This window comes from Python bivittatus, unplaced genomic scaffold, assembly GCF_059951505.1.
Source record: "Python bivittatus isolate LINGU-HERP-01145 unplaced genomic scaffold, Pbiv_v1 ctg000070_np1212, whole genome shotgun sequence".
NCBI lineage: Eukaryota > Metazoa > Chordata > Lepidosauria > Squamata > Pythonidae > Python > Python bivittatus.
This window is the reverse complement of record NW_028277034.1, coordinates 29,683,561-29,705,364: the sequence shown is the minus strand read 5'-3', so window position 1 is coordinate 29,705,364 and position 21,804 is coordinate 29,683,561. Positions and strand designations below refer to the sequence as shown.

Sequence of the window (21,804 nt, the reverse complement as noted above, 5' to 3'; positions counted from 1 at the left end):
ACATTTCTGAAGAACAGTCAATCCCTTCAGTGAATTAGAACAATAAATTAAGGTTTTACTGTATTTATGAAATGTGATGTGTTTTCATTTAAAATGTGATTATTGGATATGTCTAAGACATCACAACATAGAGCAGCACATAGAAATGTAAGACTTTTGGTATAGAAGAACTGCAGATAGCTATATTGATCAGTATTTTGGGGTGTTGCTTCCTGTTGAGGAAGAAGTCCACTATGTGCGTATTTATTCTCCATTTTTTTTTAACTGAGTGGGGCCATCAGTAAAATACGATAAGCAAAAGAAGAAGGCATTTCTCTTTTAGTTTGAACTTATTTGGAGCATTTTATTCATTTAAAATTCTTGATCAACTGGCAGTCATTCTTACTGCTTTGCAATTATATTGAGCCACAAAGATTAAAAACATCAGAACTATATATGTTGCCAGAAGAATCATTAATGTCATAGCTGTGGTCACCTTTTCCTGGAGGCAGAAGCTGAGCCAGTCCCAAAGCAGCTGCATTTTTGTTCCTGGAAGACCTCCTTCCCCCACTTTTTTTGGGGGGGGGTTGTTTTACCTTCTCAGCTTTCAAGTGGGACACATATATAAATGTGTTATGCTCTTATTTTAGTTCATAAGTTTTGACTTAACTTCAATTGAAATAATTATTTCATATATAATCTGCCTTCCCTTTCCTGGCACAGCTGGCTAGGATAGATCTTCAGTTCCTGTTTTAGCTCCTTGTATTACGCATTGTTTGGCCTTTTTCATAGCTTGGTGAACTTAGAAGCAGTTGTAAACATGGCCAGAGTCCCATGATTACTAAAAATTGCTTCTTTGTGGTTGGGAATGTATGTCTGCAATTAACATCACAGCCATGTTGGCTGTGGTCCAGTAGATAAATTTGGGAAGCTTTAATCCAGCTGATACACCACATCTACATGGAGTTTAGGCCACTCAGAAGCCATTTTAGCAGTAAGGTAATCATATCTCTGCGCAGCATTTGAATTCATGAAAGTGTTAAGCCATGATCCAGAGAATGAGCTTTGCTTGCTGATTTTGTTGGATTATTTCCCTTTGTCTGATTTTTAAAAAAGAAAACAAACTTTATTGGGTTTGCAGAAATGGCAAGCAAAGCTCCAGCTGCATGTATATTTTTGTGAGGTTTCAAAGGAATAGTTGCTACTGCTGCATCCAGTGTAGTGTTCTCATGAAGGCAATCTTAGTATTAAGCTAGCTGTATTGCCATCAGCAGAACTCAAATTTGTCATCATGCTCCTTATCCTCTGTAGATATGAACTAATAGCCATCAGCTTCACCTGTTCACATGTAATTTAAACTTCTCAACTCATTTATTGATAATGAGGAAGGAGATAAATACTAGAGAAATATTAACAATAAGCAGATACAAATGAAGTGTCCTGTTTATAGCTGTCCACTAACATTTTAATCACATACTTTTTTTTCTCTTTTCAGGCATGTTATGGCATCCTAAAAGTTCCTGAAGGTAGTTGGCTATGCCGAACCTGTGCTCTTGGCGTCCAGCCAAAATGTTTGTTGTGTCCCAAGAAAGGTGGAGCCATGAAACCGACTCGCAGTGGAACCAAGTGGGTCCATGTTAGTTGTGCCCTCTGGATCCCAGAGGTTGGTGTTCCAGGTTTTTTATTTTTCTGCTTTTGTTCAGAATAGCAGGTGTGGGTTCTTAAATATAGTTTTATAGCTAGTAATGGAAATTTTATTGGTGCCACTGGTTATCATGGCAGACAGTATTACAGTTGATAACATGGAGGCCATAATTGAGGAGATTGTTAACCCAGTTATATTTGAAATTAGAGATGCAGCAGGAATAGGGAACCTGTTGACTTCAAGGTGTTGCTGATCTACATCATTGTCAGCAATGATGGGTCCAGAAAATTGTAGTCTAGCAACACTAACAAGTTCCCCTTTTGAAATATAATTACAGGTTGGTAAGCTTCCTGAGATTTTGGATTGGTAGCAGGCAGAGGTATGGAAAATATTTCAAGTTCAAACCATTTCAAATTCAATATGCTTCATTTTGAGTTTGAAAAAAAAAGTTTTGATTTTGAAACAGTTCTTGTACATTCAAGACAGGCAGTTTTGATCACTGTGGAACTATATTTGAGCTCAGTAGAACTGTTTTAAGCTAGGAACATTTCCAGAATGAAACAATCTTTTTCAATTAGGAGACAGCTTTCACACTCAAAACAAAAGGTTCAGACTTGAGATGGAGTGTTTCAAATTTGAAACAGTTTGAATTTGAACATTACCACATAACAGTAGGAGATGGGAGATACAAGGTTGCTTTATGAGAGGCAGAAGGATATCTGGCCATTAAGGAGTCTTCTAACATTTTAGTAGAACGTATGAATGTTGCTAGAGAGAGGAACCAATTCTAGGTAATGCCTGAATTTAGAGCCATGATTGAAAGAGATCTCCTTGCCATCTTCCTGCTTCTGTTTGCCATGAAGTGCGGAACCCCTTTCCCTCAGGTTCTGCCCAATAAGACCCTGAAGACGAGAATTGGCTGTTCCTCTTTCTATTGAAGTGCTTCAAGAAAAAGGACTTGGTCTCACTAAAGGGAGAGGAGCCCCAAGCAAACTTTTACATCTATTTTTATACTTGTTGGGAAAAAAGGGAATAAACATAGTTGGTTACATTGAGATAAGAAAATAGGTATAATTGGTTACAATGTTGCGCAGACGCACCTGATTCCATGTCACATATGAACATCCCATAATAAGCTTAGCATGTTCTATATTTTCTAAAATTCCCACCTTTGGGGGGGCGTTGCTATGCTAATTAAGCAAAGGTTACTTCTCAGTCAAGCCTCTAATTATCTGCATCCCTAACACTCTCCTTATCTCTAACATTCCTCTTTTATGCCAAGCCACCTGCAGTTTTTACATGATTCACACTTACAAATCTCATCTTCTGACCATGAGGTCTTATTGCTGCTCTCAATTCTATAAGGGAGAAGAAAAAGATATAATGTAATGTCTATAACAATTGCAAGTGGAAAGCTGATGGAATCTAGAAATACATAATTGCATGTAAAACCAACCATTTCAGGGAAGTTCTGGGTTTGTTTATTTTTCTTCCCTAGATTATCAGAGTTCCAGAAGAAAAACAGAACATTTCCTGTGAACATCAGAACATTCTATCATTAGAAAGGAGAGTTTTGCATATAACTTGAAAGTTTCCCTTAGGACAGGAGAACAACAATAATTCTGTGAATCCACATAACAAAGCTTTTACTTTGTCATTAGAATACAAGAATATGGAGAAAGGATGCACTGAAGCTTGTTTAACTTGTTAATCAAACATTAACTTGGGCTTTAGTAGGAAATGTGTATTAGATTTGGCCAGAGGATAAGTTGTTCAAATTCCTACTCAATTCACATTCCATTCCTCACCTTGGGCCAGTTACTATCTCACTATTTTTTTTTAGGACAAAATTGAGTGTGTGAGGGAATCTTATTGCTATAACTTAGGAGGAAGGGCAGGATAAAAATGAAATAAATGTATTCCTTATCCTTAAGAAAACTTTTTTCATGGGATATAGTTTGATAAACCACTAGATTGTAGAAATGTTAGTCTGATGTGATACTGTAGACTGAAGGTCAGTAAGTCTAGGATAGTTATGCTTCTACTTAAGGTGCTATTTGGTTATTTTAATATGTATATATTATTTTTTCAATTATCTTTAGGTGAGCATTGGTAGTCCAGAAAAGATGGAGCCTATCACAAAAGTCTCTCATATTCCTAGCAGCAGGTGGGCACTTGTATGCAGTCTTTGCAATGAGAAGGTTGGAGCATCCATACAGGTAAATAGCATTTTCTAGGTATTCTGAGAAGCCGTGAACATTACACAAACCTTGCCAAACCTCTTTATCTGACTTTTATAGTAATCTTCACACGTTATATCCTTGTTACTTTCATATAATAAATTATACAATGAGCACTCACGTTAGCAGCACTTAGACAACAATTGGGACATTATATAATGAATATTACAACATTGATTTAGGATTGTTATTCAAATACACATACTTGGGCTAGTCTGCATTGTGTTCGAAACCTCATTGCCATACTCAAATCTTTGTTCAGGATGAACTGTTTGATAGATATAAATCATCAATGTGATCTTTTCTTTTTTCTAGATGGCATTTTAAATTTCCATTATGTTTGACAACTGCTTTGCTTAGGAAGAATTTCAATGCTTTAATAATTTCCAATGTCCTCCATGATTTCTCTTTTCTGTTAATACTGCCTTTGTGTGCTGTGCCATATCCTCTTTCTCTTGGCTTCTTGGAGCATATTCAGAATTTTCTAGCCTGTACGCCAATAATGCTTGTTATCCGATTGTTTGTTAGATTTTTATTACCATTTGCCTCTCAAAATTAGTTGCTTTTGAAATCATTTTGTTCTTTTCTTTGGTCGTATTAGAGAGTTCCTTGCATTCGCTTTGAATTTGCAGCTTACTCAGCTAGATTTAACTTGATCTGGGTCTTTTGTAATTTTACAGGCATAGAAGAATGGATTATTTTTTAAAAAATATAGCGTGACTGGATGTTAATGTTAAATGAGAAATATTGAGCACTTTGCTATATCCCTAACTGAGCACATTGAGTGAAAAAATAGATATTCACTGATTCATGTAAGACTGCCATTGTTTTTGTTTGTCTTTGACAGACTTCTTTTGAGTTGATTTCTGAAAATGGACCTCAGAAGCCGTCTGGTCTGAGCAGGTCACTCAATGCTTAGCATTGCTATGTATTAGATTAATGCTTGGTGATAAAATAAGTATCTCACAGCTAACAAGATATTTGATTTTCAGAGTTTAGAGAGCAAATGATTAGGAGAGCATCAAGCTTCTTTTATTCCATCAAACTATGTTTCCCAAGGTTACGCTCCTTAGTTGAATGTGATTTCTAGTAGGATTCAAAATTCTGAATAAATATGCATGGTTTTCAAGGAAGCAGATTGTTATTGTGGCAGCTTTAGATTGAAGTAGAAATTAAGAGGAGTTTGTTCTAAGAATGAGATCAACTGCATTTTGTATTGGGGATTTGGGCAAGTTCTGGGAGGTCTCAAAATGTCATTCTGGAAAGTTTAATGCATGCTGCTTTGTCTAATACAGATGGATGTAGAAGTGGCTCTTTCAAATATTTCTCAGAACATCTGTATATATATTTAGCAAAAGCAGTCAGATTTTAGACCAGGAATTTGGGACATATGGCTGTTTAGACACAGTTGAACTACAGCTCAAAATATTCATCACTATTGACCATTATATTTTACAGTGTACAGATCTTTTCTGGCTGCTGTATCAAATTTACCTGTATGATTTAAGGGTTGTATCTATCTGTGTCCTGATATATAAGGAGGAAACATGAATGCAGATGTAGTGGGGCAAGACATGACTAACTGAAATAAGTATTTTAAGTTCACTAGTGAAGATATGTCTTTATCAAGAAAATTTTGTATGACTGATTATACTTTGGGAAAGAGAAAATAACTTTCTGTGTCTAGTGTACATTAGTAGGATAATGATATATTGGGTTTAGATTATCCTAATTTTCTACCACCAAGTCTTTAGTCAGCGCATCTGTGGGACTTAGGTTGGAGAAAGCTGCAAAAAGAACAATCTGAGTTTTATTTTATTTTATTTTATTGATTTCTACAGCTGTCCACTTACTCATGTGACTAAGGCATGAGCGACCATGGGAGGGTCTTCCAGTTATAAATTTCCCTTCCCCTGTCCCCCTAATAATTTAGCTTCTCTGTTTCCTACATAAAGAATGGTAGTCTTATTTACTGTGATGGCTTTATGGCTTTAAAAACAATACATTTTAACTCTCTGTTCAGTTAGCAGTTCTTTCATGTTTATGCTTAAAATATGTATTAATACGCAGGAATTGCTTTACAGTGCTTGGATTTTATAACATTAATATTTTATGCATAAACACAATAGAACTGCTAACCAGTACCTACAGAGAGAGTATACACTTATAGACTTATGATTCAGACACTGGGTGAGCACCAATTTTTATTCAGAGAAAGATCTCGAATTAAAAATGATGAGTATTCTCTGTCTTCTCATACAAAGGAAATTGTGAATGTTTTTCAGTGAACTATATTACAATTCACTGAATTATTATTGGTAGCCCATTGTTACCAAGAAGATATAATTTGGCTATGGATAGGGACATACGGTATAATTGCTGTATGTGTTTACATCATGCTGCCCCCTCCATTGCTTTTCTCTCTTGCTCTAAATCATTGATACGCCAGAGATCTGACAGTGAATCCAGGGCAGACTTTCAAGTGCTTTGCCAAAGGCTTTGTTTACTACTATTCTTCCAAGGGAAGTTTAAAACAAATGTGCAGAATATGAATCGCAGACATATAATTGATGCCCAGTACATTAATTAATAAATATTGAGTTTTAGCAGACCTATATTTGTTCTTCTGAGTTTTCAGTTATACAACACTGAGAGAACTTTATCTACATTGTGTTTCTGGTTAGTGTTACTTGAAAGAACTGCATTTTGAACATCCTATTGTTTCACTAGATTTCTAATAGCTCTTAATGACTAGTTTGTTCCTACCATTGTTTGTTTCTATTTATTCTACCCTATCTATCCACAGATATATAATTATAAATCATGAATATGATTTATCCTTTTTAACTTCTGAGAATTGCATTGAAAATTGGTCTTTAAATAAATTAAATAGGTGTGTGTAAAACTCTCTGAATTCAAACCATTCCCTATTCCCAAATTATCAGGACAGCCTGTTTAAAAATAATCTGCTACTGAATCTCTTTTAAGCCATAAAGCTTATTTCTGTTAATAGTGTGCTGGCCTTGGTGAATCACTATGGCATTTCTAATATTCTAGCAAGACTTCAATGATGGTATTATCCATATTCAAGTGAAACAAGTGTATCCTCATGTAGGTAAAGTATGGCATTACTAGGGATGTGCAGCATTTTGAATCCAGAACCGAAAGAGGTGTTTCGCTGTAGGTGTGGTCACATTCTTACTGCTTCCTTAACACAATTACATATTTTCCTCTGTCACATGGCTACCAAGCAAGCCCAGAAAAAGATGCAGCTTCTTTAAGGAGTAGTCACACCTGTTCCAAAGTGCTTTTCTGGTTTTTGATCCACAGTGCTGCACATTCTTCATCATAACTATTGGTGATCCTTCTTGATCCTCATCCTAGCCTTACAAATTCATGGGGGTGAAGTCACCTTATGTGGGTTACACCAACACAACTCCAGTGTACGTTGTGAGTGTGACGTGGACATATTTGATTATACTCTGTTTTAACTCTGAACTATGGCAAAAGTTTCTTTAGACTATAGTATTTACTTTAAGCAATTTGATCATTTTTATATATAACATATTGGTTGTTTTCATAAATGTAGATACGGGGAGGCTAGGAGCAATAAAAGTATTAGACAAATTCATCATAGGTTAAGCTATCAGTCTCTTGATGATTATATAGTAATTCCTAAATCATGGGTAACTTACCTTAAATACCAGCTATTATCACTTTCTGTTCATGCTTGGAACTCCTGGCTGTTCTTGATTGGCCACTGTAGTGCACATAATACCAGACAATATGAACTGTAGGCTTGATTCTGCATTGCTGTTCTAATATTCTTTTGTTAAGTCCAAAGCTTGGATCTAGTGAGGCCCTAATGTGGAATTCACCATCTTTACTACATATTTAAATATTTAAAATTTGTAATTTTTTTCTGCAGTGTTCAGTGAAAAACTGTCGCACAGCCTTTCATGTCACTTGTGCATTTGACCGTGGTTTGGAAATGAAGACTATTCTGGCTGACAACGATGAAGTCAAATTCAAATCATACTGTCCAAAGCACAGTTCTACTAAGAAGTCAGACGAGGAAAATCTCAATGAATTAACCAGCCAGGAGAATGAGAACGGGGCACATGATACTTCTCTGGGTCACTTAGAATCATATGACAGCATGGCTCAGAATCAGGAGGAAGCTCATCGGGTCAGTATGCGAAAGCAGAAACTCCAGCAATTAGAGGATGAGTTTTACGCCTTTGTCAATGCTTCAGAAGTGGCTAAGGCTCTGCAGCTTCCAGAGGACTCTGTAGAATTCCTGTATCAGTATTGGAAATTGAAGAGAAAATCGAACTTCAACAAACCTTTGATCACCCCAAAGAAAGATGAAGAGGACAATCTAGCCAAACGAGAGCAGGACGTTCTGTTCAGGCGACTACAGCTTTTCACTCACCTCCGGCAAGATTTGGAAAGGGTAAGCTACTGTGTCCCTGAAGTGGTGTGGGGGACAGATTTAAGTGTAAAATTTCTTATGCCACACATTGATTAAAGTAAGTTCATATGTTCCGTACATCTGATATTTGATCCATGCATGTGGTCCTTCTTGGCCTTCAATCTGGGAATATAGAAGCATGGGTCCCATTCAGATAGCTGGGGAATAACAGTTGTTGTTTTTTAACACACATCATAGATATTTGTAATTATATACATACATTTCCACAAATATCACCAAAAGGTCTGTAAAATAAGGAAAAGTAATATGTAGGTTCTTTAAAAATAAAGCAATAGGAAAATGTTAAAACCACTATTAATTATATACATCCATCAAGCTATTCCTTTTTGGGTAAAGCAGCTATATGCAGAGTGCAGATAAAGAGTAAAAAAAAAATAAAGAAATTAAAGGGATGCGATAAGAAGAAAAGGGAAAATAGTTGAATGTAGTTTACACAGTATCTTTTGTCCATGCCTTTCTACTCTTACAAATCATCCTTGCTTAAACCACATTCATATACTGCTTGATATATTGCTGGTTATTGTTTAAACTTCTAACCTTTCTTTTTTTGAGGATCTCAGCAACATCTTCCAACACAGCTTCCTCAGTCTTCTTACTCTTGTGAACAAATTCACTTCATTATTCCTTCATTCTTGACCCTATCTCTTATTTTAGGAACACATTTTGTAAGTATTTTCACTACATTCAACTTATGTTTCTCCTAATATATATAACTTTCACTTCTGTATAACAAAGTAGATAAGAAGTACACTCTTATCACACGGCCTTCTTCAGTTAAGTTTTTCCCACTTCTTTGACTGCTTTTTCCCTTGCACATACTACCCACTATCTTTCTTGCCATGTTTTAAATTTATCAGTTTTCTCATCTTTAGTCAATATTCTACTAGGTACACAAATTCATGTATTTGCTCTAGTTAACCATTTATGTATAAATTAGGATTGTTCACTCCCTATTTCCTGTTTTTGATTCTTTAATTTTCAGATGCATATGACTTGTGGCATCATTCAGTCTAATATACAATCTAGAATTCATTGCAAATCATTCATGTTCTCAACCAGCAACATGGTATCATCTGCAGAGGGCATTCACATTCTCCCATGCTTCTAGTGTCTCCAAAGCATCCATTTATACTTGTGAAGATGATAGAAGCAAGGGAGAATGTAATGTTAATATATATATTAAACTACCTAGGGGTAGTTAATAGTAACTTATTCCTTGCTCAGTACTGAACTATTCACTGAGTATTCCATTTAGTCTCACAGATGCTTTACGCTCAGCATATACTGCTCTTATCACATTCAGCAGCCAACTTTTAATTCCATCTTTAAGCCTGTTCACCTTATAATACACTTTCTCTGAATCATCAAAAGTGCAGTAAACTTTATTTCTCACATTCATATTTTTATCAGTGAGTAGCTCAAGAACAAAAATCTGGTCTGTACCTTTGGCATAAAGTAGCATTTCATTTCCCAAATGTTTCTCTTTTTTTAAACAAAATAATATTTTAATTAGAGTTTTACATGGTTAAAAGCTAATACAGAATTAGAAAAGATATACAAACAAAAAAGAAGAAGAGAACAAGAGAAAGAAAAAAGAAAAAGACATAAAAAGTGACCCCCTCCTCCAAACAAGTATAAGCATTTACAGTAATTTAACACCTTCTCTAATATTACAGAATTTTTTAAAAAAAACTCTTCTTCCCATTTCTCATCACTAAACAATAAACAGATTATAGTAAGATTCATCAATCAAGATTCATCAATCAGTCTTACTCAGCAAAAGCATTAAGAGTACCAGTAGTAGTAACCTATATGTTTTAAGCTTAGACAAATAAATCTATTTTGCATTTTGACTTGTAAATTTCTCTAATAAGTAAAACATAAAGGTTTATCCCCATAGATGTAAAGAATATTAATAATAATATATATTTTAAACTGGATCTAATAGGTCCCTTTTACATTCTAGCCCATAACTTTCTCTAACAAGTAAGAGCTAAAAGATTTATCCCCATATGAAAAAATCTTTACATTGTATTGCATTCCTGGTTAAAAAAAGAAAGATTCCAATAATAACAACTCATAATCAAAATTTATACAATTTAACTCTGGTCAAATATGTCCACTTTGAACTCCTTTTTCTTCTTCTTCAAAGGCTTAATTTTCAGTCATTTCTTCAAATAAGGTCCCACATAGTGATTTCTTATCATTTTCTCCCTGTCTGTTTTCAGTAGCAACTTCAGAGATTTAGTACTTCCCTTCTGTGGATCCAAAATGAGATAACTCTCCAAGTCAGTCCTCTGATTTATAATCAGGATATTCCTTTTAATTGTTGAAACATCAGCCAACATAGTTTGTATATCCATTACAACTTTTTTCTCCATGTCACTCTTGTAGTCAAATATTTTTAAGTCCATTTTCAAATCCAGAACATCTTTTTCCATATCTTCCATATCTCTTTTATAGTCTGGCAATTCTTTACAGTCCATTTTAAAATCCCTACTCAAATCATCCTCAGCTTCTGTTTTATCCAGTAGAATCTTTTCTTCTTTTATAACTTCTGTTAGACCCAGTTTTAAAAATAAGTCCTGAACACACTCTTCCCAAACAGATTTAAACTATTCTACAGTAAAACATGTTCCTCCATTATGTTAGGAAGTATCTTTTCCTTTAATTGCTCTCTGGTTCCCTCTAATTAACCTTCAAAACCCGGTCTATTCTTTTGTTTATTTTCAGAGCCAAAATTTTCCCACAGTAAGTTTTCTTACAGTTAATTCCAAAATCATCTGTATTTTTATAAAATTTAAAACAGTCCATAAAAAAAAAAAAAGCAAAACAATTCTTTCAAATCCATCTGGCCCCTCATCTGTCCACAGCCAACATTCTTAATTTCCTTTCTCTGTTTTCCAAAAGTTAAAATGTTTCTTTTTAATCTTTAAACTTACTTAAATCTTCTTTTTCCCAGGATAGAAATGAATTCTCCCGGTGTACAGCAACTTGCTTTTCAGGTTTTTAATTTCCAAGTAAATTGCTAATAAGTAATTTCCGATGTTAATTAAAAGTGGAAGTGAAAGCAAATCCAGTGTCTCTTTAGAGGCTCTAACCGCAGCTTGGGCTTGATGTTTCCCACGACTCCCAGAGTGCTCAACCTGCTGGAGATTGCTAAATTGCAATCTCTTTACAGGAAGCCTCTGTAAGGAGTACTTACGGGTAATCCAGTCGTCTCCTTTATCTAGAGATGGTTCTGAAGAGCCAGGCTTTTCACCGGCTTCTCTGCCGTGGTCATCAACTTCGCAAAAAGGGAGCTGTCTTCAAACTGCCATTACTCCCCTGGAAGTCCATTTGCCAAATGTTTCTCATTGTCACACTTAACAAATGAATTACTCTGAGTGCATTTGTCTTGTTACATTTCCATTGTATAAGGGAACAATGATCACACTCTTTCACTACAGGTAGTTATGATGGCAGTTGGGACTGGAATTTCTATCACTTTTTTGATGCAAAGCTCAATGTCACAGGACTGCATTGTTTACCAATGGCAATCCCAGCATTCCCTGGTTGCCATTGTTAACTGAATCCCACTGGTCATTAGCCAAGAACCCACCTGATCCAAGCCATTCCCAGCTTAGTCCCTCCCAGCCCCAAGCTTCACTTCTTCCAAGGTAAGGGACTGCCTCACCTTCAACTCCCCCCAACTGCCTATTTCCCCCTCATCTCCCCCTTTTGCCGCCCTGCACCCTGCCTTGCGGGCCAGCAAGCAACCCCAGAACTGTGTGGCTCTGGGGCTGCTTGCCGCACTGAGGCTCAGGGGCTTCTTGTCATGCTGTGGCTCAGGGGCTGCAAGAAGCTCCTGAGCCAAAGCTGCAGCTGTCCCAAGAAGCCCAGTCCAGCAGCATGGCGCGAAGCCCCAGGAAGCCCTAGCTGGCCCAGCAGCGTGGTGTGAAGCTGCAGCTGTCCCAGGAAGCCTCAGCCTGGCCCAGCAGCACAGTGCAAAGCCCCAGATGTCCAGGACTGGTCGTAACTCAAGGACTACTTGTAATTAGGCATATAGGCAGATTTCATACATAGTATAAATTAATCTCCGAGCAACTCTACTGCATATTTTAACATTTTATCCCAAACGAAATCATTAACTATATCACCTCAAATATTTCATTTATTTTTATTTTTATTTCATTCATTCTGCCTGAGAGCCTTAGTTAGCCCTCTTCATCCACTTAAAAAATAATCTTCCATTTCCATCAAAATTGCTTTATATTTTTTATTTATCTTCTATTCTTAACTTTTCCTTGCTATCTATAACTTCATTCTTTGCAAATCTTTTTCTCTTGGAACACATTATACCGTATCTTTCATTCTCATTTTTTTCAATGAGCATTTTCTTCTATGTATTTTTCCCATCCACAGCCTGTTTTTACTTCATCATTCCACCAAACATGCTTTTCATATTTCCCATTAACTCTACTTTGGAACATGCTGTAGCATAATTCGTTTCACTCTGTTCCAACCATCTTCCACGTTATCTTTCTTTACATCTATTTTCCATTTATTCTTTTTTGAGATTAATTTGTATTCTAGTACTTTTTTATACAGGACTCATATTTTCTCTTCATTCCATTTTCGCTCAACTTTCATTTCTTAATCTTTCTCCCATGTCTGTTTTGCCAAGAGCCACTGTTGACAGTACCCCAAAATAGTCTGTTCCTCATTCGGAGCCTCTATCATCCTTTTACACTTTGCTAATTCTCTGTCTTTTATCATAAACAATCAAATCAGTTCTGCTTTTAGAATTATATTCATTCCTTTGTCATGTGTACTTACAAATAGATTTACACTTAAAGCATGCATTAAAAATAACCATATTTTTTAAAGCACATATTCACCAAATATTTTTCATTCTTATTCATTCTTGGGTATCTGAATGACCCAGTCACTTTTTCTGTAGTCTTTTACTGTGTACCAACCCAGCCATTCATGTTACCTAGCAAAATGATGTTTTTCCCTGGGTTGATTCATTTAGAATATTGCATGATTTTTCCCTAAACCCATCTCAAGTTTTCAGTCACCTATATCCAACAGGAAAAGGTCACCTTGAGCTAGCTAGAAGTCAGGACTTAAGACTGTCCCACAGAGGAAACACCTGTCTTCAGTTTTTAGTTCTGACTACTGGAGAAGCAGGCTTTTCTGTTGACCTCATTGTAGAGCCAAGAGAAGGAAGAAGAAGCTTAGGGAATAGAGCGAAGCATCCAGTGCAGCATTCCTACCAAGTATGATTAAGTAGGGCAACTCTGCCAACCACCTATTTAGCAGATCGATGCAAGAAAAACAGATCATATGGTTGCTGAAGATTGGAGACTGGGGAAGGGGGTCTGGCCAATTACATAGACCAGACTGAACCAGACAGCAGTGGCCTCCAGAAGATCTGGATGTGAGTAGAAAAGGTGAACAGCAATGCCAGCATTAAATGGCTGAACCTCCTGAAAAAGTAGACCCCAGTCTGAACTACCTGTGGCAATCCTTGTGGAAAATGATGTGGAAACTCTGGAAAACCAGGCAGTAGTAATGATCTTCTGGCGGCTAGAGGAGCACTGAACAGAACCAGCAACAATGACCCTTCAAGAGCTGGGATTGTTGTATAGGCCAAGAAAGTCAGCACAGCAGCACTTAAACCTTCTAAGCCATACTAAAGATGCACAAGACACATCTCCCTTTTCTCCACAGTTAGAATGATGATGATAAAATTGAGGATCACCAGATGAGGTGGCATATCAGAGAAATAGGAGTGAGCCTGGATAGAACAGGGAAATCCAAACTGGCATAACAAAATACAGCAAGGCTCAGAAGTCTGAGGAGGGTCAGATTCACGCTGTATCCAGAATTCAAGAGTATACTGACTCGGAACATTATCTATTTGTAATTCTTTTCATGCTTACATGAGAAGAGAAAAAAGAGAACAAGAACATAAAAATGTGGAAATAGAAGAGATGCAAAAAGGAGATGGACACCAAGGATCTAGTGAGAGTGAGGTGCCAAAAGAGTGCGTCAGGCTCAGGATGCTTAGCCTTCAGTGTGCTAAGTAATGAGGAGAAATAGTATTCTATGAGGAAGTGCAATAGATGTTCAGTTTTAGTTTATTACAGCCTTAGACCAGTACAGTGCAGTAGATGATATATCGGAGGTCCATTCCTCTTGGAATTCAGATCAAGAGGAAAATTAGTATTCATATGATGACTTTATATCATAGACAGTTCATTGCAGGAAGGTAGGTCTGAGCAACACTGTAATCAATGCCCCCAATGGATCGTAAGGCTCTGCCAAGACATTTCCTTTCAGATTCCATCATGGACCTTAGAATGCTATTTCTGGAGTTCTTCACAGATATTATTAGGAAAATGTAGATGGAACTGCCCAAACCAGGGCACCCTCCACAATGGTAAGCAAGTCTTGTCTTCCTCTTAAGCAGATCATGGAATAGCCACCTATACTTAGCATCAGCAAGCCATAGTAGCCCTGATTTCTAAATTGGTTTTCCCAAGAGAGGGATGAAAGCCACTCATAGATTCAACAGAAGGTAGAAAGGATAGAATGTTAAACTTAATCATGAAGCCACAGCAATGGAAATCAGGACTGGAGCTTTTTCCTCTATTGTTACCCACATTTGGTGATACGGACGTATCACCGAAATACAGATTTGTCAGCCCCACTCTGTAGGAAGAGGATAGATTCAGAGACAGTTCAAGCAACCAAGGGTTAAAATATTAACTACTTTGCTGTATTTGCTAACTATTATACAGTGGGGCAAAAAAGTATTTAGTCAGCCACCAATTGTGCAAGTTCTCCCACTTAAGAAGATAAGAGAGGCCTGTAATTTTCATCATAGGTATACCTCAACTATGAGAGACAAAATGAGAAAAAAAATCCAGAAAATCACATTATCTGATTTTTAAAGAATTTATTTGCAAATCAAGGTGGAAGGTAAGTATTTGGTCACCTACAAACAAGCAAGATGTCTGGCTCTCACAGACCTGTAACTACTTCTTTAAGAGGCTCCTCTGTCCTCCACTCGTTACCTGTAGTAATGGCACCTGTTTGACCTTGTTATCAGGATAAAAGACACCTGTCCACAACCTCAAACAGTCACATTCCAAACCCCAAGACCAAAGAGCTGTTGAAGGACACCAGAAACAAAATTGTAGACCTGCACCAGGCTGGGAAGACTGAATCTGCAATAGGCAAGCAGCTTGGTGTGAAGAAATCAACTGTGGGAGCAATAATTAGAAAATGGAAGACATACAACACCGCTGATAATCTCCCTTGATCTGGGGCTCCACGCAGGTTCTCACCCCGTGGGGTCAAAATGATCACAAGAACGTTGAGCAGAAATCCCAGAACCACACGGGGGGACCTAGTGAATGACCTGCAGAGAGCTGGGACCAAAGTAACAAAGGCTACCATCAGTAACACACTATGCTGCCAGGGACTCAAATCCTGCAGTGCCAGATGTGTCCCCCTGCTTAAGCCAGTACATGTCCTGGCCTGTCTGAAGTTTGCTAGAGAGCATTTGGATGATCCAGAAGAGGATTGGGAGAATGTCATATGGTCAGATGAAACCAAAGTAGAATGTTTTGGTCTAAACTCAACTTGTCGTGTTTGGAGGAGAGAGAATGCTGAGTTGCATCCAAAGAACACCATACCTACTGTGAAGCATGGGGGTGGAAACATCATGCTTTGGGCTGTTTTTCTGCAAAGGGACCAGGACGACTGATCCGTGTAAGGGAAAGAATGAATGGGGCCGTGTATTGTGAGATTTTGAGTGAACACCTCCTTCCATCAGCAAGGGCATTGAAGATGAAATGTGGCTGGGTCTTTCAGCATAACAATGATCCCAAACACACTGCCCGGGCAACGAAGGAGTGGCTTCGTAAGAAGCATTTCAAGGTCCTGGGGTGGCCTAGCCAGTCTCCAGATCTCAACCCCATGGGAAACCTTTGGAGGGAGTTGAAAGTCCGTGTTGCCCAGCGACAGCCCCAAAACATCACTGCTCTAGAGGAGATCTGCATGGAGGAATGGGCCAAAATACCAGCAACAGTGTGTGAAAACCTTGTGAAGACTTACAGAAAACGTTTGACCTCTGTCATTGCCAACAAAGGATATATAACAAAGTATTGAGATGAACTTTTGATATTGACCAAATACTTATTTTCCACCATGATTTGCAAATAAATTCTTTAAAAATCAGACAATGTGATTTTCTGGATTTTTTCCCCCATTTTGTCTCTCATAGTTGAGGTATACCTATGATGAAAATTACAGGCCTCTCTCATCTTTTTAAGTGGGAGAACCTGCACAATTGGTGACTGACTAAATACTTTTTTGCCCCACTGTATATCATTATTCCATTTTCCTGCATGTTTTTGTGAGTGGCAAGTTTTTTTGTTGTCTCAGTAAAATTATTCAGTAAAGTAGTTGAACCTCACACCGTTGATGTTCATGTGACTCAAGGGAGGATTCCTGGGATAGGAAGAAGACTTCTATCTTCTAGGCAACATAGGTGGAGTTAACCCATTCTTGTTGTGCCCATCTTTTAATGACCAGAAATGTCCTTCACATTATGTCCAACTATGGCTTTTCCATTATCACCATTCACTGCAGTGCAACATGCAGCTATCACAATTCTAAGGATTTCTACTTTCAGATACACGCAGAGCTTCGTACATTCTGACGTACATGGTAGCCCTGTCATTCATCATTAAAACCTTCACTTTCCTACATGTATTCATCATATCCATTGCACATGATCAGACTATCTTTATTTGCATCTTTTAAATTCTTATCTTTTTCTTAGTTTCACAAGCATATACAGTATTTTTCTGTCTTTCATGTCATATGTTAATACATGTTTTTTTTTCTTTTTACTCCTGTTAGATTTCAAGTTGCAGTCTTCTGTATACTCAGGTTGTCACCAGATTGGCCTTGTAGTTACTCCACCACCCATCAATCAAGGCTTTAACATAACATTTTTAATAAGAGAGAGAGTGCAGACTAGGTACTAGGCTTAAGTGTACCCATGCAACATGCAGCTTCCCTGCTAATGGTTAAGGGTAATACAGGTCAATTTTGGTGCATTATGGCCAGTGTGCCACAAGTCCAACCAGACCTCACTAGACATGTTCTTGCTATTCTGTGCAAGCTAGGATTTCTAATCTAGAGACTACCAAAAAATCCAACATAACAGTTGCCTGCATCTCGTTAACTAAGAGGTATGTGCAATCTACTGATAAATATTTGGGATGCCCTAATTATTAAAATACCAGATTGAAGAGATGCATTAATTCCTTTGCAAAATACTGTGGGATTGTGTATCACTCTTAATTCTAAAGCAAAATTGGACATTCTTTTTCAGTCTGAGGGACTGAGTTGTTTTGAGATGTGTGCTTGGGATTGCACTCCAAAAAATAATTGGAATTAAGACCAAAACCTAATGCCTCAAAAATTTTTTTTTCAAACAAGACACTCCCCTTCACTGAGGTTCCTGTGACCAAGCCACTAGAATGAATGTGACTATGATAGCATTGATAATAATTGCTCAGCCCTGCTGGATAATTTCCTTGTAGTGGTCTGAAGGTGAAATTTTGTACTGATAGTGAGATAGGTGGTGTATAAATTTTATTTATAAATAAATTAATAAATTGGTGTGAAAGCTGACTGTACAAGTGTGCATTATTCACAGAAGAAGATGTGTTGGATCTGGTGCATGCATGCTTATTGTACCTGTGAGGACTCTTTAACTCCTGAACAAAAATGTCTATTTTCTTGGAGCCAGCTGGTTACAGTGTGAGACAAGGAAAATGTGCAGTTTCTTTAAGGTTCTGTTGATAGGCAGGTGAGCACACCAGTGCCAGATCCAAAACAGTTTTCTGGTTTTGAATCTGAATACTGCACAATTGAGGATGAGCTTTTTTCATGTTACAGCTTCAAACTGAAATGTAGAAAGTAAAATAAATAGATCTGTTTTATCTGTGTTTATGCTTTCTCTTAGCTATTGAGTAACTTTAGACATCTGTGCAATTGAGAGTGAAGCCCTGTTTCAGACTGGAAAGACCTAATCCATAAGATACCATTTTTAGAAGTAGGCCATTGATGCTGTCTTAAGGTTTTCTCTCCAAGTTATAATATTTCACTTTTTAATCCTTTTAATAAAGGATCCTTTTTTCTAAGGATTTTTGTTTTTCTCTCTATAAAGAGGTTTCCAGATTGGTCATACATTATTTTTTTCAAACAACTTCAAAATAATCTTAAACTTCCTTTACTCAAACCTCATATTAGCAATGTTTTCAATATTTCTAGGTACGGAACCTCACTTACATGGTGACCCGACGGGAAAAAATTAAAAGATCTGTTTGCAAAGTCCAGGAACAGATATTCAATCTGTATACAAATCTTGTAGAACGTGAAAGAGCTTCAGGTAAGTTTTGTCATTTTCTGTTATGTTTCAGAGAATAACATTGGAAAAACACTGCCTAGTGATCTGGAATTAAAATTAATGCTGTAATGCCCATGTTTTGTTCCCCTTCTTGTAATATATAGCTTAATTTTATATAAAAGGACAAAAGTATGTAAAGTAATGACATTAATTGTCTTTATGCTAGTCTATGACTGTAAGAAAGTTTTGATTTGATTAATTGTCTTTAGGTATTAATTTAATTGAGTATTTTAATTACGTTACTTAAAACAAATTTACTTCTTATCTTGGCCCTACCCAGTTTTCGACCATCGTCCTCAACTGTAAAAAGATTGCATGGGTTATTCTGCTGCACTATAAGGAATTTATTGATTTATATTTTTAAATGCTTGGAAAAGAACTCCCTTAAATTATGGTCATAGCAAATAGTTATAAAAATATCGTTATTATGGCTGTTTAGATAGTTTGCTGCTTGTAGCCTCATTTCCTATTTTTGCTTCCTTTTGAAAGTCATAATACTCCTAAATTCTCACATCCATCCAACAAAATTACTCCACTTAGCAAATTCTAATTTAGTATAATTCCACTATATAAAGCAGGATTTGGGAAAATTATTTCTGTCAAGGATCATGTACCCTGGAGAGATACCTGTCCTAAACTACATGCTGGCAGTGAATAGGTCCAGACCCAGAAATTTGCAGAGAACTTGATGGCCTGCAAGTATTTGTATACATATGCATTTGAACATAACTAAAAGAGTCCACACAACTGTATACTTTGTTTTATCGGGATTCTTGATTGCAAAAAGTTTACTAACCATGAGTAGAAATAGGTAAACGCCTTTTCCAGGTCAGTACAGGGAGATCAGAAACCTAGAGGATAGGGCCATGCTTCAACCCTCTTACTTACATCCTATTACTCTAGCATTGAATAAGGTTCTAAATCTTGTTAAGTTCTTTCATATTTGTGTCTTAATAAAACTTGTCTTAATTCGGTTTAGCATTTCCCATTATAGGGTAAGTGACAACTTAATAAAGCTATGAAAAGTTTATTTATGTTCCGTAGACCAAGCCAAGGCAATGTTAAATTGATGCACTTTAAAAACTTAAATTACTTCTGTGGTTTTTAGGAATGTAGTAGGTTAATCACAATGTATTATGACACCATGTGTTTATATAGCATGTTTGGCCAAATCTGTGTATGGGACATCTTCTGAGAATGCTATAAATAGCTTCTATAATTCTCCCTGCTTTAATTTTCCCAAATTAACACTTGTACTTTATTGAGGGCACATCAAAATTTCAAAAGCTAAATAAATTAGTAAAATGAAAATCAGCATTTTTGGTTAGATATGTTTTAAATGTTATATAACATTTGCTGTTTCCACTTGGAGAATATACTCTTTCTAGTAGAACTTCTGTTTGATAGTTCCTTACTTTCATATTCTGTATACTTTTAATATGAATTAAGTTTAAGGAAATTTGATTTTCTTTGAATTAGGATTGGATTCATTGGACTGAGTTTAAGGATGTTACTCTCAACTTCATAGTATTGCAATTGGACTGAGACGCCAAATCCAGTAACTAGGCTGATTAATATTTTTTACAGAAATGGCAGACAGCTTCTTGTCTTACATGTTTAATTCAGACATTTATGAAATCTCCACCATATTACCCATGCCAGTTAATTGGTAATCTAAGTTTCTCTTGATATTACAAGGCAAGTATGAAACATGGTGTAGGGTTTTTTTCCCAGAGGAGTAAAATTCCTGCTGTTAATGAAAATATTGACACATAAAATTATCTGATGCTCTTTGATATGAAATTCTGTCATTTTAATAATGACTGAATTTCAGCCGATGTTAAACACATTGCAAGTAACAATAATTTTAAAAAGCAAATGGAAAGAAGCTTCCAATACTTAACATAAATTTTGGCCTAAACTTTCTATTTTATAACTGATTATTTAAAAGCATGTTTACCTGCATGCATATCATACTATTCCTCTTATGTAGAATGCAGAAATGGAGTAAGAGGTAGTAAGCGAAAGAAATTAAAAGCATGAAATGAAAAAGGAAACGTAGCTAAAACCAGTTTATACATGCATGTGTACACACACACACACTATAACTCTCCATATATTTCTGTCTTTGCAAACCATCCTTACTTTTCCCTTGTCCATACGCTGCTTTCCTTCATATATTGCTGTTAGAAATGCTTTCCAAATGTTTGTAAGTACATTGCATATACTTCCTAGTCAGTGGGATAAGGGTAACAGTATGCATGGCAATCTGGAGTTCCTAAAATAGATCAGTGTGAGCGTGCTTGGAATAAAATTGGGCTTTGGTTACACTTGAGGCACACAGGCCAAAATGTGCCAAAATTGACCAATACCATCATTACTGTTAGCAGGGAATACTGTATATAAGTACAGGAAGGACTAAAAGTGGTAAGCTAGTCCAGATTTGTTTCTGTTTTATTAAAAAAAAAAGCAAAAAATGACTAAAAACCAAAATAATGAAAATATTAAACATTAATATAACTTATTTATATCAGTTAAGTGACTATATTCCCCACATATAATTTGTTGTGAAATTAATATCCTGTGTTACCACTTCTTTACCCATGGGAAAAAAAATCCAGAAAATCACATTGTCTGATTTTTAAAGAATTTATTTGCAAATCATGGTGGAAAATAAGTATTTGGTCACCTACAAACAAGCAAGATGTCTGGCTCTCACAGACCTGTAACTACTTCTTTAAGAGGCTCCTCTGTCCTCCACTCATTACCTGTAGTAATGGCACCTGTATGACCTTGTTATCAGTATAAAAGACCCCTGTCCACAACCTCAAACAGTCACACTCCAAACTCCACTATGGCCAAGACCAAAGAGCTGTTGAAGGACACCAGAAACAAAATTGTAGACCTGCACCAGGCTGGGAAGACTGAATCTGCAATAGGCAAGCAGCTGGGTGTGAAGAAATCA

General features: G+C 36.6%; 1 protein-coding gene across 2 annotated transcripts in view; it reads left to right on the top strand.

The window, feature by feature from the left end:
- JADE1 (jade family PHD finger 1) overlaps nt 1-21,804 on the top strand; it is a 93,239-nt gene that overhangs the window by 67,207 nt on the left and 4,228 nt on the right. For both annotated transcript variants that reach the window (XM_088132854.1, XM_088132855.1), the window contains 4 exons: nt 1,475-1,642; nt 3,727-3,843; nt 7,793-8,320; nt 18,704-18,821. In XM_088132854.1, the coding sequence (XP_087988980.1) occupies nt 1,475-1,642; nt 3,727-3,843; nt 7,793-8,320; nt 18,704-18,821 (931 nt within the window). The remainder of the gene's footprint in view (nt 1-1,474; nt 1,643-3,726; nt 3,844-7,792; nt 8,321-18,703; nt 18,822-21,804) is intronic.